The sequence below is a fragment of the Macaca fascicularis genome, chromosome 13, assembly GCF_037993035.2.
Source record: "Macaca fascicularis isolate 582-1 chromosome 13, T2T-MFA8v1.1".
NCBI classification, from domain to species: Eukaryota; Metazoa; Chordata; class Mammalia; order Primates; family Cercopithecidae; genus Macaca; species Macaca fascicularis.
This window is the reverse complement of record NC_088387.1, coordinates 3192080-3208110: the sequence shown is the minus strand read 5'-3', so window position 1 is coordinate 3208110 and position 16031 is coordinate 3192080. Positions and strand designations below refer to the sequence as shown.

Sequence of the window (16031 nt, the reverse complement as noted above, 5' to 3'; positions counted from 1 at the left end):
GAGATATGCAACGAACGATCTAACACCCATACCTGCTATACGGTTAAGGATTCAAAACAGGATGTGCCCAGGGGTAGTTACTGTTAGCACAAGTCCCAGGCATACTATGAAAAACAGGGGCAGACCACCCAGGCTTTCTACAAATGAGTCAATTTTTTGCCTTTGAAGTCAATCTCTGACCTTGTGAAACGGTGACAGATAAGGACATGGGGTTCGGGAGAACGGGGCATGGTGGAAAATCAGGGGCATCAGCACCCAACGATGTGCGCTGAAACCCTAGTTGTTGTTCTTCTTCCCCGTTGCTGAAGTCAGCCCTTCGGGCCGATTCGCGGGGTTCTCACCGGGAAGTTGGGGCTGTCGCGACCGTCCGCGGGGCCTCAGGAGCTCCTGCGGGGCTGGGCCCGGGGCCTGTCCCCGGGGAGGCCGCCCAGTTAGGGCGGTCGGGAGCAGGGCGCGCCGCTGGGAAGGGGCCGGGTCGAGGCAGGCTGGGAGCTGGGGCAGCCCGGGTGGTCGGGTCGCGCGCGAGGCGCAGGCCGAGGGCCTTTGTTGGCCGCCGGAGCGGTCCCTGCACGCGCCGGGAGGTTCCAGCCAGATGCGGCGGCGGGCGGCGGGGAGCAGGCCGGCGCCCAGACCGGGGACCCGAGACCGCGGCTCCGCTCCGGACCTCGCCGGGACCCCGCTGGCCGGGCCGGCCTCCCGAACGCTAAGCAGGCTGCGCGGCGGCGCCCCTAAGTGACAGTCGCGCGGGCCACTGGCGGGGCGCGGGGCGCGGGGCGCGGGGCCGGCGGCGGGCGGCCAATGGCTGGCGGGGTCGGGGCGGCCCGGCGGGGCGGGGCGGGCGCTCCAGCGGCGGAGGCGGAGCCGGTGGGGCGGGCGGGGCGGCCGGCAGCGCCAGCGGCAGCGGTGGCCACAGCAGCTCCGCCGGCAGCCGCGGGAGCACGGAGACGCCAGCGGCGGGTGAGGGGCTCGCGGCGGCAGCGGCGGCGCGCGGGGGCGGGAGGGGCGCGGGGCGGCTGCGCGGAGGGCGCGGGAGCGGGGGGCGGCGCCGGCGGCCCCGGGCTGCGGGAGATCCACCTGCTGGTAACGGAGCCGACTGCGCCGCGGCCCGGCCGGAGCTCTGTGCGGGGAGCTGTCGGCGCCTCTGGGCGCGGGGCCGGCTCGGGGCGCGGCTGGGCCTCGGGGGCGGGCGGCGGGGCGCGGGCGGGGGCGTCCTCCCAGCGTCCCTGCCCCGCGCCGCGCACCCCTCGGGGCCGCGCGCCCTCCCTGCGGCCGGCCCGGCGCCTGGTGCGTCCCCGGCGTGGCGGGGCTCGGCGACTTTGGGGAAAAGTGGAGCAAAGTGCGGATCCGGGGGGTGCGGAAGGGGAGGGACAGCTGCCTGCGGGACCCGGGGGCTGCGCGGGAGTCGGCGCCTTCGCGGGGCCGCGGGGCAGGTGGGCGGGGGCCGGACGGTCCGGGGCGCAGGGGCAGGGGCTGCTCCCGGAGGGGACCGGCCGTGAAGCCTTCGCAGGGAATTGTCACACAAAGTGAAGGGCTGCGGGGCCCGCGTGGAAGAGCACCCCGCGTTTCCCCAGGCCTCAACTCCCTGCGTGTCGAGGAAGCCGCAGTAGGACCCTGAGGCTGGGTCTCGGGGACTCCGCCAAGTGTGCCAGGTGACATCTCGGAGGCGAGCTTTTCTGCACACCCGCCTTTATTCCTCGCAACGGTGCGTTTCTCTGGAGCGGTTTCGTTGCCTACATTCCGCATTGGAAAATAGAAGCAGTCACAATGTATGCTTGGAATGCTTTCCGTGTATTTTGCTGTTGTGCTTTTGCTGTTGGACGAATTATTTGATAAAAGATAATGACAGAGTCGTTCGTTGGAACGTAGACTGTAAATTTAGAATGAAAATATGTGTTCTGTGGTTTATGTTTCTTTTTCTAAATGTTTAAAAAATAGTTTGATGAACAGGTTATCTTGACATAGATTTCCGTAACCCACACGTGTAAATCCGAAAACGCGCTGGACGATGACATTATGTAAGCTGTATTAAAGAAAACTGACTCGTTTATAAATGGCAAATAAATGAATTTTGCCATAATTGTGGTGTGTAAAGTTATATAGGCTTACGTCATGGATTTTATTGATTCCGGGTATCAGGGATTATTGTGCCTTTCATTCTTAAGGCACCTCTCCCCTGTCAGTGGGATGCTGATTAAGGAATATGCCAAACGTTCAGCAAAGTGTTCTCAGCCATGCACTATATTGAGTATTTCAGAGAACACTTTAAAATAAGTAAAGGTTTTGTGTCCAGTAATAAAATGAAGACTGAAGGCCTTAAAGGATTGCTAACAAAACAGTCTGGTGTCTAGAGTTGAAAGTTCCGTTCACCTTTGGGAGGGTGGAGAAATGACTAGCAATTTTAGCCACTACCTTTTTGTTGTTGTTAAAGATTCAAACGTGTTAGGTTATAGTCTCCGAGAATATTAAGGGGCTAGATTAAAATTTTTGCAAATGTGGACACTAATAAAAATGTGGGTCACCTGTGCCTTACAAGCCAGCCTGTGAATTATGTCTTATGATTGAAGAGCGAGTAGATCCTTGTTTTTTTCCTGTCCGAAGAGTTTCTTCACTTGTGCTGTGCAGTTAAACTTATTAGCTGGGAAACCTAATTAAAAATGTATGACTACATTCTTACTGAGTAAAACACTCATATTTTTCTTGCAAAACTTCAGGGCGTATTTGCTAGTAGAATTCATTGTAGGTATCTTCTTCAGAGTTTCATAACTTCCTGGATCCAGTATTTTTTAATTTTTTCATATATTAGGGGTAGCATATCAATAGTTTACTTTGGTTTCAGAGTTCATTTACTTTTACTTGTCTCTACGCATGTCTACGGATTTTTTTTTACGAGTTTTATTTGTATTTAGTAAAACTTTTAAAATATCCTTTACCATATGATGGGCTCTTTACCTCTCCCATTATGAATTGAGTGCTTACTCTAATAACCTGTATGGTTTTTAGATCTTTTACTAGAACAAAATTCTTTCTGAAGTGAAACAGGGCTAAGTAGATAGCAGCTGAAAGTTACAAGTATTTTAATATAATGCCACACAGGGATTAACGTTCCAAGTTATATAATTCATAGAATTATCACCCCTGTTTTTATAATCAGAATTCATTATTGGGTGCTTATTGATTTAAGACAATTAGAGGAGACTTGATATGAAGTTTTTTTTTGTTTTTTGTTTTTTGTTTTGAGATGAGTCTTGCTCTGTCGCCCAGGCTGGAGTGCTGTGGCGTGATCTCAGCTCACTGCAACCTCTGCCTCCCAGGTTCAAGTAATTCTGCTGCCTCAGCCTCCCGAGTAAGCTGGGATTACATGGTGGCACCTGCCACCATGCCCGGCTAATTTTTGTATTTTTAGTAGAGACAGGGTTTTGTCATGGTGGCCAGGCTGGCCTTGAACTCCTGACCTCAGGTAATCTGCCTGCCTCGGCCTCCCAAAGTGCTGGGATTACAGGCATGAGCCACCGCACCTGGCCACTGTGAAGATTTTAATATTAAACTGTAGATGTGGTCATGTTTGATGTTAACTTGTCTTAATTGTAGAAGGTGAATAAGTTCAGTCTTAGAGAACAATGATAACTTCTACTTGAGAATATTTTTAGAGCTCTTTGTCTTCAGGTAGTAAAAGAGGTTAGGTGCTTCTAGAATATTATATGGAAGATAGAGCTGCTGTCTGAGGAGGGTTAACAGGCATAGTTTGGTGGAGGGTGGTGGTGAGGTATTAGCCAAAAGCTACAGGAAGTGGAGATTTGTTTAAAGTTGCATGTTTAGACTTTGAAATTTTCCATGAATTTTGCAACTTACTCCATAGTAGATCAGTGTGTGTTACATAATTTTTTTTTTTTAAATTTACACTTACAGTTGGGTATAATTAATACTCTGGGAAGATTCTGCAGTTTAACGTGATGCTTGGAATATCCCTAGCACTTAGCTTCATATTGCCAGGTGCAGGTGCCTCGTTTGAGAGGGAAAGTGTAGTAGATGAGAGCTTGGACTTTGGAGTCAAACAAATTCGTGTTATTTCTCTGGATTCATTTCCTTATGTGTAGAACAGGGTTAATAATGCCTGCCTCATAGGATTTTGTGAAGATTTAAACCATATGGTAGATCAGGCACATAGGAAACATTTCGTAAGTTGTAGTGGCTATCATTATTAGTACTATGCCCCTGTGATCTTTCTTTACTGGGGGAATTTCTAGTAATGTTCAGTGTTAAGAAGCAGTGGTGGTGGCAAGTTCTGAATTGTCTGCTTTAATCAGTTATGCTCTTCCCTGGAGAGAATTCTCCCTTGGGACTGCTGGCCGTGTTTGGAGGTACATTAACTCCCCCACTACAGTGTCAGGATATTACCAGGTGCATCCTGTGGCACCCCCTGAGGCTACCAGGAGTCTGTACACATCTTGGAGGGCCCGACGTGCCTCCAGGGATTGAGACTGACCATGCATAGAGTGGACTGGAACCAGTAGCTGGCCGGTTTTGTTGTTGTTGTTGTTCAATTAACCAAAAAAGTTTGGTTTTTAGTACAGTTAACATTTTTTGAGAACCTATTATATGTTGAATGCTGTGCCTAAGACCATTTCGTTCCCTTTTCCCAACAGTTTTGTTCGTTCAGTGGTGATTTCCCAGATTTCTTGAGTTAAAGCAATGCAGAGTGATAGGGCCTAAGGCATACCGTATCCTGGTTGGATTGCCGCATTTTCTAAATGCTTAAATATTTCCAGTTTATTTACACCCTGGGAGTGGGTTAGTCACTGGAAAAATGACATTTATTTTATGACCGTGATAAATAGCAGTAATAACTGTAACCTTTTTATAATTTATGACAATATGTGAAAGAGGACACAGGACAGATTGTTTCCTCATTTTATGAATGAAACCTTGAGACCTAAATAAGTGGCATGCCCCGAATCATGTAAGTAATGACAGAGCTGGGTCAAGGGCCCACGTCTTTTGACCCTTATATGTTATATTCTGTCAATTTTCTTATTTAAAAAAATTTCCTATTATTGTGCAATAGGAAAACTGGGGAGAGTGAAGTTTATGTTACTCAGGAACCATTGTGTGATCGTTAGAGTTCTCATCTTGGAATCTGTGAGCTCCGTTTCTCCCTTTAAAATCAGTAGCCATCACTTTTCTTTTTACAGACCAAACAAAACCAATGAGCAGGGAATATAGTTTGAAGCTGTTTTGTATTCTTTTTCCAGGAGGAGAAGGACCAGATAATTCTAGTATGTTAAATGAGTAGTTTCGATGTAGGGATAATCTTTATAGATACAATTTAGCCAAAAGTCTGTTGATAATGACGAATAGTGAATGAAGAAACTTACATTTTGCATTAGTGAATGAGCTTGTCTTTCTCTTTTCCCCCCGAATAGGAAGCGAAAAGGCCGAGGCATCAGCGTATGAAGACCGCAAAGACAATCCCGCATACAGTAGTGAACGGCATCCCTGCTAGGCTCCTCCTGAAGATCATCTGAAATGAACCTCTCTTATTGATTTTTGTTGGCCTAGAGCCAGGAGGACTGCATTCGGTTGACTTTCAGGGTGAAACGAAAACAGTCCTGGGTGTTGTCATCGTACACATATGGACCAGTGTGATGGTGAAATGAGATGAGGCTCCGCAATGGAACTGTAGCCACTGCGTTAGCATTTATCACTTCCTTCCTTACTTTGTCTTGGTATACTACATGGCAAAATGGGAAAGGTAAGGAAAATGACTCAGAAAGTGTGCATGACATGTACTAGACTTTTTGGTTGGTTAAGGTGCCTAAATGCTTAGGTCAAATACCCTGGCATCCTGCATGTTACATGCTATCTGCTGGCAGTTTCTTACTGATAGAAAAATGAAACAGTATTCTTGGACAGAGGAGACAGAATTTCTAATTCCAGTGGGGTTTGTTTTGTTTTCAGTTTCTTATAATTGTACTTGGAGAAACAGATACTGATCAGTGGTTTTTATTATACATGACAGCCGAGTTGAATAATAAAGACTTTTGTTTTGGCATTTTGTTCTTTTTACTAAACATAATAAGTGTTTAATAAGCTTCCTTGTACTGAGTGTTGCATAAAACACTTAAAAGGACACAATTAGTGCCTTCGTGAAATTTACATGCTAATTATGCTAATGATTGGGTGCTATGTAGTTAATGATTTAAACTGCGTGCATTGACAGATTACTCCTTAGGCAAAAGTATTTAAGCAGGGATGAGTAGAAATTCTGATCGGAATATTAAAACATTTTAAAAAATTAATTACGTTTAGGCTGTTGAACCGTGTTTTAAAGAGAAGCTATCTGTTCATTGCTTGGAATTCTATAATTTAAGGATAATGTATTTATTTGCCTTTTTTTTTTTTAAGAGAAACTACTTGAAGTAAATTCCTACCCATACTTCTTACTTGTCTTCTTTCCTTTGATTAAGGAATGTTGATGATGAGAAGAAAGATGGAAATGTTGAGGTGGTTGCATATTTGGTTTGTTACAGTAGCTGTCATCACCTGGGCTATTTAAGCTGCTGTTGCTGATGTTGTTTTATTGACTCATATGAAGACAACAGAAAAGATTGCTTTGTGACCTTATTTTTTTCTGATGTGTGTTTACATCCGTGTCTATATATACATATTGCATATGTATATATCTGTGCATGTATATGTTAAAAAAAGCTGATATAAGTAAAAACATGCTCTGTGCCTTGAGCAAGTAGAGTCTTTTCCCATTCTTTGTCTTTCTCTGAGTTGGACTCTAATTTTGGGGGGAACTCTTGGGGGACGTTGAATGAAAAACTTGCTAAAGGCCTTTTTTCTTTGTGTACAAATACGTACGTTTTAGAATTCATGTTTTTATTGTACCAAAGGAGAAGGCTTAGTCAGGAAGTGCTTTGTTTTTGTTTCTGAGACACAGTTTCACTCTATCACCTAGGCTAGAGTGCAGTGGCAAGACCTCTGCTCCCTGCAACGTCTGCCCCTGGGTTCAGGCAATTCTTGTTCCTCGGAGGAGTACCTGGGACTACAGGCGCAGGCCACCACGCCCAGCCAATCAAGAAGTAGTTTGAATAGTTAATCAAACTATTGATTGTCCCTGACATGAGCAAAAAATATATATATATATTTTATATATTTTATATATATATTATATATATATTATATATATATATATATTTTTTTTTTTTAGGAAACATCTATTCAGAGAATTATAGTAGTGGAGAAACTTGACCCTTCTTACTGTGCCTTATTTGAAAGCTAAGAAGTCTTGGAATCTCCGTTTTATTTTTCTTGTTTCTTATGTAAAGGCCTTATAATAAGCATCATTATTTTTATTAAGCTGTCTTTTGAATGAAAATGAATTTAAAAGCTAAAGATGCTTTCATCACGCAGTGTTAGATGCACACACACAGTCTGTTCTCTTTGATCTTCATTCTCTGAATAACTCCATAATTCCTCTTTGCAAACTTCTGCTCTGATTTTCTACTTAGTGTTTTTTCCAGACTCTTCCAGGTATCAACACAGGTTTCTGGCTATGGTTACATAAAATCTTCTGTGTTAAATGTTATCGTTTCTGTAACCGCTAAAACTGTTGGGCATTTGGATTCTTTCTAGATAGTTCTGGCAGTCAGACAGCCTGGATTTTTCAGAGAAGTCCCGCTTTGAGAGACTCAATTCTAATGCACCCATAAACCACGTGCTCTGATTTTTATTTTGAAAGTGTGGTTTCTATAACCTTTGACATTGCTAGACTAATGGTTTTTTTTTTTTTTTTTCATTCATTCATGGGTCCCTTACATGTGCAAATCTTGCGCCTAGCCCTATATTATATGCTATTAATAAGAAAAGCCATAGGTAATTTTATGCCTTTGAGCAGCTCAGGGACTGGTCAGGGAAAGATGCATGTAAACAAATATACCATCAAATGGAATTAGATAGAAACAATAACAGTGCTTGCCTGTAAGTGTATTATATGTATTTTGATCCTCATAACAACCATGGGAGATATTATCCCCTTTCTGTAAATGGAGAAACCAAGGCAGAGTGACTGAGAAACTTACCAAGGTCATATGTTAAGTAGTGGCGTTGAAGTTGGAATTCAGGCAGCCTCATCCAAGAGCTTATGCTCTTAGCTCTTGGTCTGTTGCTCGGAACAGCAGAGGCAGAGGCTCCTAATTCTTCAGGTGCGTTACCCAGGAGGTAGAATGTGAAGGATGAATGTGAAGGCCAAGCCAGGCAGAGTGGGGAACACTGGGCATATCAGGTACTGGGAGCTGTATGTGCAGCTACAAGTTCTGAAGGGGAGTAGAGTATTCATGCTTTGGAACTGTGAGATGCTCGTTAATACCAGCACCTAGGACTCTTAGGTGCTCTCAGTGTTGTCGCTGGTAATCACAGTACTGCAAGGTTCTTGTATCGGTTCAAACCCCGAGAGCGTGCTAACAGACAACATAACAGACAACGTGACAGACAACACGAGGCGGTGTGGAGCAACATGCTGTTTTAATGAGCAGGCGGGCTGGGGCCTAAAATGGTGTCAGCCCTAAGTGAGGATGGGGCAAGGGTTTTATAGTCTCCTGTAAATAGGAAGTGTCCTAGTCTGACCTAACTGCTACCTTGTACCCACATGGCCCCTTTCTCAATCTTTAGGGGTGCGTGTCTTCGGGCCAGCTCTCTTGCTGCCTCCGCTGTCTTGCTGCGGCACGCTGCTGGCGCAAGTTGCACCTTGGGACTGGGCCTGAGAAGGGAGGAGTTATTCATCTCCTTAAGCTTTCAGGCCCCCGGGAGAATCTTACAAGTACAGGTTCTAGAAGTACTGGTTTGACATAGTCCTCATTCAGCACTGGAAAGAAAACATGAGCTGGTGCATGGGATTGGCATAGGTTGGGGAGTATTTCAGGAATCCTGCCAGGGAAGCTGTGGTGCAAGACAGAGTAACAGTTTCAGCGGGGTATACTGGATTCCCACGTAGAAATGAGGCAGATTTCCAATTATGTGGATTGGACAAACTGGGACGGTTGTAGGTGGGTGTTGTGAGAGTGGGGCAGGAGTAGTTACATGTCTGTCTTGCTGGGAGGAGGAGGGCTCCTGATGGAACCTCCTGCTGGTCAGGCGCAATCTAGACCCTGGGCGAGATTGACGAAGCAGTCATAGGTCCCTGTCCATGGGGACAGAGACTGGTATTATTTTTGCAGTGCCTGATCCAGTAGTGCTTAGTAAACATGTAATAAGCATTTGTTAGATAAATGATTGATTCCTTCAGCAAAAATGTTTTTAAACAGTTTTAAACAGCTTGAGATACAATTTACATACTACACAATTCATCCATTTAAAGTGTACAGTGAATCGGTTTTTGGTATATTCACAGATATATATCCATCACCACAGTCAATTTTAGAGCATTTTTATCACCTCAAAAAGAAATCCTATACCCTTTAGCTATTGCTGTCCTAATCCCCACCTCCCTCCCCTCCCCTCCTAGGGGTTAGGCAACCACTAATTTTTCCATCTCTCCAGATTTCCCTGTTCCGGATTTTCAGATCAATGTAATCCTATAGTATGTGGTCTTTTGTGACTGGCTTCTTTGACTTAGTTTAATCTTTTCAACGTTCACCCATGTAGTGGCAGATCACCTCACAGTGGGGTTACTGCACAGTATACAGAGAGGATGTGCGCTTTGCCCCTTTTTACAGCTGAATAATGGTCCGCTGTATGGACATACCACACTGTTTATCCACCCATCCGCTGGTGAACTTTGGGTTGTTTCTAACTTTTGGCTAATTATGAATAATGCTGCTATAAACATTCAGGTACATGTTTCTGTGTGGACATGTGTTTTTATTTCTCTTGGGTATTTACCAAGGAGTGGAATTGCTGGGTCCTATCATAACTCTATTATGTGTAATCATTTGAGGAATTACCAGACTTTTTCAAAGTGATGGGACCTGTACATATTCTTATTCTTTTACTTCAATCCGTTTATCTTTGAATTTACTGTGTGTCTTCTGTAGACAACATATAGTTGGATCATGCCTTTTAAAATCCAGTCTGACACTCTCTGCGTTTTGATTGGGTTGTATATTCATACATACTTAATGCTATTATTAATATAACTGGATTCATTTCTGTCATCTGACTTTTTGTTTTTCCTGTGCCTCGTGTCTTTTTTTGTTCCTGTGTTCCTACCTTATTGCTTTATTTGCATTGATTGAATTCTAGTATAGCATTTTAATTTCATCAATGACTTTTTCACTGCTTTTGAGTATTTTTAGTAGTCTCTCAACAGAATCAGCTTTAGATTTATACTAGCTTAATTTTAGTAATATATAGGAGTGTTTCTCCTATGTAGGTCTGTTCCTTTTTACCCTTTTGGGGGGTATTGTTATACATATTACATCTGTTAATGTTGCAAACTAAACAATATATTGTTATAATTATTATTTTTATGTGTTATTATTTCCTTAGCCCATTACAGTTTTATTTCCACCTACCTCTTCTGTGCTATTACTGGCAATTGTATTACTGATATATTTCCACATGTTATAGACCCAGCAATGAATTATATAAATATTTTATACAATTGACTTTTTAAATCAGTTAACAGAAAGAAGAAAAAAAATACATTAATAGTGTATATTCTAATTTCATAATTATTGCTGCTTTTTGTGTGGATTTGAACCACCATCTGGGGTCACTTCCTTTCAGCCTAAAGAATTTCCCTTAGTGTTTCTTATAAAGCATGTCTGCTAACAATGAATGCCCTCAGTTTTTGTTTATTTTCATGTCTTTATTTCACCTTTATTTTTGAAAGATAGTTTTTCTGGACATAGGATTCTTGGTTAACAAGGGCTTTTGTTGTTTTTGAACACTGGGTGTCGTTGCATTGCCTTTGTCCTCTATTTAATTTCTGCTGAGAAGTCAGCTATTAATCTTAATGGAAGTTCTCTTGTAAGTCATGTCATTTTTCTCTTGCAGCTTTCAAGATTTTCTTGTGTTTGACTTTTTTCATTTCCACCATGTGTTTGTGGGTCTCTTTTATTGACCCTGTTTGGAGTCTGTTGAGCTTCCTGGATGAATAACTTATTGTTCCTCAGTAAATTTGGGAAATATTAAGTCATTATTTCTTTGAATGTTTTTTCTTCTCCTTTCTCTCTCCTTTGCTTCTGGTATTCCCATTACACATGTGGTGGTGTGCTTATTGGTGTTCCACCTTTGTCTGAGGCTGTGTTCATTTTTCTTCATTTTTTTTTCTCCCTCTTGAGCTTACATAATCTCTACCAACCTGTCTTCAAGTTTGCTAATTCTTTCTCCATTGTGTTCAAATCTATTGTTGAGGTGTGTATTAGTTAGGATTCATCAGAGAAACAGAACACATACACACACACACACACACACACAAACCTGTGCACATACACACAAGAAGATTTATTATAGGAACTGACACATGTGATTATGGAGGCTGAGAGGTCCTAGTATCTGCCATCCGCAAGCTGGAGAACCAGGAAAGCTGGTAGTGTAATTCAGTCTCAGTCCAAAGGCCTCGAGATAAGGGAGCCAATGACGAAAGTCCCAGTTCAAGTTCAAAGGCCCAAGGACCAGGCGAGCTGTTGTCTGAGGGCGGGATATCCTAGCTCAGACCAGAAACAAATTTGCACTTCCTCCACCTTTTTGATCTACTCAGGCTCTTAATAGATTGGACGATACCCACCCACACTGGTGAGGGTCATCTTTCCTCAGTCTACAGATTCAAATGCTAATCTCCTCTAGAAATACCTTCACAGATATATCCAGAAATAATGTTTTACCAGCTGTCTGGGCATTCCTTAGGCCCATGAAATTGACACATAAAATTAACCATCACAAGGTCTTCTAGTGAATTTTTACTTCTATTGTACTTTCCAACTCCAGAATTTCCATTTGGTTCTTTCTTAAAATTTCTGTCTTCTTATTGATAGTTTATATTTGATGCCACTTTGTCATACCTTCTTTTACTTCTTCAATTAAATTTTCTTTTAGTTCTGTGAGTTTATTTATAATGGCTGATTTGAAATCCTTTTAAAAATAAATCCTGGCCGGGCATGGTGACTTATGCCTGTAATCCCAGCACTTTGGGAGGCTTGAAGCAGGTAGATCACCTAAGGTCAGGAGTTCGAGACCAGCCTGGCCAATATGGCAAAACCCCATCTCTATTAAAAATATAAAAGTTAGCTGGGCGTGGTGGTGGGCACCTGTAATCCCAGCTACTAGGGAGGCTGAGGCAGGGAGAATTGCTTGAACCTAGGAGGCAGAGGTTGCAGTGAGCCGAGATCACCTCACTGCACTCCAGCCTGGGTGACAGAGTTAGAGTCCGTCTCAAAAAATAAATAAAAATAAATAAATAAATCCAACATCTAGTTCGTCTAGCTGTACTCACAGGCAGTTTCTGTTACCTGCTTGGTTTTTTTTCCCCGTTTGGTGTATTGGTTGTATTTTTCTGTTTCTTTGTACATCTCATAATTTTTTATTGGAAACTGGACATTTTAGAGAAATGTATTTTAGCAACCCTGGGTACTAAGGTCCCCTTTACCTGTTATTATTTGCTGGTTTATTTGTTTAGTGGCTGGCTGGAGCTTCAGCTCTTGGTTTGCCCACACTCACCCTGGGATGCCCCTTTACTCTTTCTGAGACTCCTAGACTAATTGCCAGCTGATTGTTTTATTGTTTACACCAATGCCCTGGGACATACATTCTGCTACAAACTACATTTTGGTTCCTTTTTTTTTTTTTGACCTATGATATGTTCTATGATAAAAATCGTGATTCCTTTGAAGAAATAGTTTCTGAGGACAGTGTCTGATATTTTTCTGACCCCAGGAGGACTCCTCCTTTCTACCTCTTTTGCAGGTTGTCTCCTGCAAGCTAGTCTCCACACTCCAGGCTGTATCTTCACTAGATCCACAGTTGTCCCCATTCTCTCACCACAACTTTCACTGTTTTTGAGAGGGCTCTTAGGCCCAAACTTCTCCAGGAGCTGTTGCAAATGAAGCTCCTTCTTTGGGAAGCGATCAGGAGCTGTTCTGTGGCTCCAGACAAGATTTCTGTGTCTTGAGGTGGGACTGAGGATAATGACAGGTTTTTCTCTGAGTGGCAGCCCCGCTCTAGGAGCTGAGCACTAAGTGGAGAGGCCAGGAGGTTGAGGTTCTTGTGGCTCTGCTTTTCCAGGTGTGGAACCACTACCTTACAAGCCCCAGAAAGGGCTGTCAGGGCCCTCATATTCTCAGGACGCTGCACGCAAGGTAGAGCCTCCGTTCCATCAGCAGAGGTTGTGTAGAGTAAGAGACCCCCCACATCTCAATTGCACTTGCCTGGGACTTTTTTTTTTTTTTTTTTTGAGACAGAGTCTTGCTCTGTCGCCCAGGCTGGGGTGCAGTGGCCGGATCTCAGCTCACTGCAAGCCCCGCCTCCCGGGTTTAGACCATTCTCCTGCCTCAGCCTCCTGAGTAGCTGGGACTACAGGCGCCCGCCACCTCGCCCGGCTAGTTTTTTGTATTTTTAGTAGAGACGGGGTTTCACCGTGTTAGCCAGGATGGTCTCGATCTCCTGACCTCGTGATCCGCCCGTCTCGGCCTCCCAAAGTGCTGGGATTACAGGCTTGAGCCACCGCGCCCGGCCTACTTGCCTGGGACTTAACCTTAGCTACAGGCAGCTGGGGGCAGCAGGAGAAAAGTTGAAGTCCTGATTCTCCCAGGATGAAATCCCACAGCTTGGAACTGGAGAGCAAAGGGAGCCCTGTGTTCTTGGCTGCTGTAGTCTGGAGTGAGGTCTCCACCTCACTGGCTGAGGAGAGGAGAGCGGGGAATGATCTTGGTTCAAATACTGTGCTCTCACTTTTCTCACTGAATTTTTATAGGTTTTCTCATATAGGTATTTCTTCATTTGCTGTTTGTCCTTGAGGCAATTTTCAGGTCCTCTTAAGAGGTTTTTTAAACAATAGTTGTCACTAGTTTCACTTCACAGGGGATCAGCAGAGCTTATTCTGTTGCGTTGGAAGTGGAGCTCCAAAAATATTTTGAAAATGCTTTATTCATTACCAGATTTCATCAAATTTAATACACTATTAGATGCACCGTGATGGTAAAGTACTGCTAAGCAGGAAAAGCAACTGCTGATTAAACTATGACATGCCATCACGTGTAAGAGTCCCCTTGATTTCAGATGTTGAAATATGGGAGAAAATGTGTATCTCTGAATCAGTAGACTGCAGTATATTCTGAGAAAACACTTACTGTAAGAAAAGATCAGATTCATATCCTGTTAGCTATAACAGAAACACCAGACAGAGCATTTTTATGGAAAACTATGATTCTTCTTTGTAAACAGTGAATCAAAGTTTTTAGATTTGTTTGTCTTTACAGAATAAGCAAAGCTGCTTTCAAATACGATATAAGAAAAATTAATACTAAGTCTAGGATTTGGAATATGCTGTCATCATTCTGGCTTGCCGAAATTGTCGACCTGTGTTTTTTGAGTGCCTTCTGTGTGCCAGGCACTGTTTGTGATCTGGAATACATTAGCATTCGAACATGTCAGAGGAATATCCTTGCTGTAGTGTAGGAGAGGAGGGAGGAGAGAGCTGCAAAACAGTAAAACAGTAAATTAAACAGTAAGTTGAACAGCAGTAAATGTTTTAAAAAACTTTATTATGAAATACTTTTAGATGTACAATAAATGTACAAAAATAGTACACAGATTTTCCCTTATACCTAGCCTTCCCCAATATTAGCAACTTATATATAATCAGAGTAGAATAATTTTCTAAACCAAAAAATTAATTTTGATTTAAAATTGTTAACTAATCTACAAACCTTATTTGAATTTCACCCGAGTTCCCACTAACGTCCTTCTGTGCCAGAGTCCAGTCTAGAATCCCACAGTGCATTTAGTTGTCGTGTCCTCTTACTTTCTTCCAGTATGGAAAATTTCTTCCATCTTTTTTTTTTTTTTTTTTTTTGAGATGGAGTCTGGCTATGTTGCCCAGGCTGCAATGCAGTGGCACGACCTCGGTTGCAGTGCAGTGGCATGACCTCAGCTCACTGCAACCTCCACCCCCCGTGTTCAAGCCATTCTCCTATCTCAGCCTCATTAGTAGCTGAGATTACAGGTGTTCTCTACCGTACCTGGCTAATTTTGTATTTTTAGTAGAGATGGGGTTTCACCATGTTGGCCAGGCTGTTCTCGAACTCCTGACCTCAGGTGATCTGTCAGCCTCGGCTTCCCAAAGTGCTGGGATTACAGGTGTGAGCCACTGTGCCTGGCCTTTTCTTTGTCTTTTATGTCCTCGACATTTTTGTGGAATGCCCCTTAATTTGAATTTGCTTGCTGATTTATCTGGTTAGATTGAGGCACAGTCGTATACTTATATAGTTGAATAAGTATATATGGTTGAATCTCTGTATACACAGAGTCAACCAACCACAGATGGAAAATGTAGTTAGGTCTTCAGCGTTTGTGTGTGTCCTGAAACATGTACAAACTTTTTTTGGTCATTATTCTCTAAAAAACACAGTATAATAACTATTTATATAGCATTTACATTGTATTAGATATTATAATATTATAAGTAATCTAGAGATGATTTAAAGTATGCAAGAGGCTGTGTGTAGGTCACATGTAAATACTGTGTCATATATCAGAGACCTGAACGTCTGCAGATTTTGGTATACTCAGAGATACTGGAACCTATCCCCCATGGATATCAAGGGACAACTCTAATGCATTTCTGACAGGAATACCACAGAAATGATGTTGATGTTCTGTCCTTTTTTTTGAGATGGAGTTTCACTCTGTAGCCCAGGCTGGAGTGCAGAGGTGCAATCTCGGCTCACTGCAACCTCTGCCCCCCGGGTTCAAGCAATTCTCCTGCCTTAGCCTCCTGAGCAGCTGGGATTCCAGGTGCCCGCCACCACACCCAGCTAAGTTTTGTATTTTTAGTAGAGATGGAGTTTCTCTATGTTGTCCAGGCTGGTCTC

The 16031-nt window shown here is 43.4% G+C and overlaps 1 protein-coding gene across 3 annotated transcripts in view; it reads left to right on the top strand.

The window, feature by feature from the left end:
* The first annotated feature begins 871 nt into the window (after positions 1-871).
* MGAT4A (alpha-1,3-mannosyl-glycoprotein 4-beta-N-acetylglucosaminyltransferase A) overlaps positions 872-16031 on the top strand; it is a 129010-nt gene continuing 113850 nt past the window's right edge. For 2 of the 3 annotated variants that reach the window (XM_045368782.3, XM_074011048.1), the window contains exons 1-2: positions 872-957; positions 5421-5749. In XM_045368782.3, coding sequence (XP_045224717.1) covers positions 5656-5749 — 94 coding nt within the window. In that variant the 5' untranslated portion in view covers positions 872-957; positions 5421-5655. Of the gene's footprint in view, positions 958-1647; positions 1703-5420; positions 5750-16031 lie in introns of those variants that run through there. The other variant, XM_005575053.5, reaches the window with a different exon arrangement.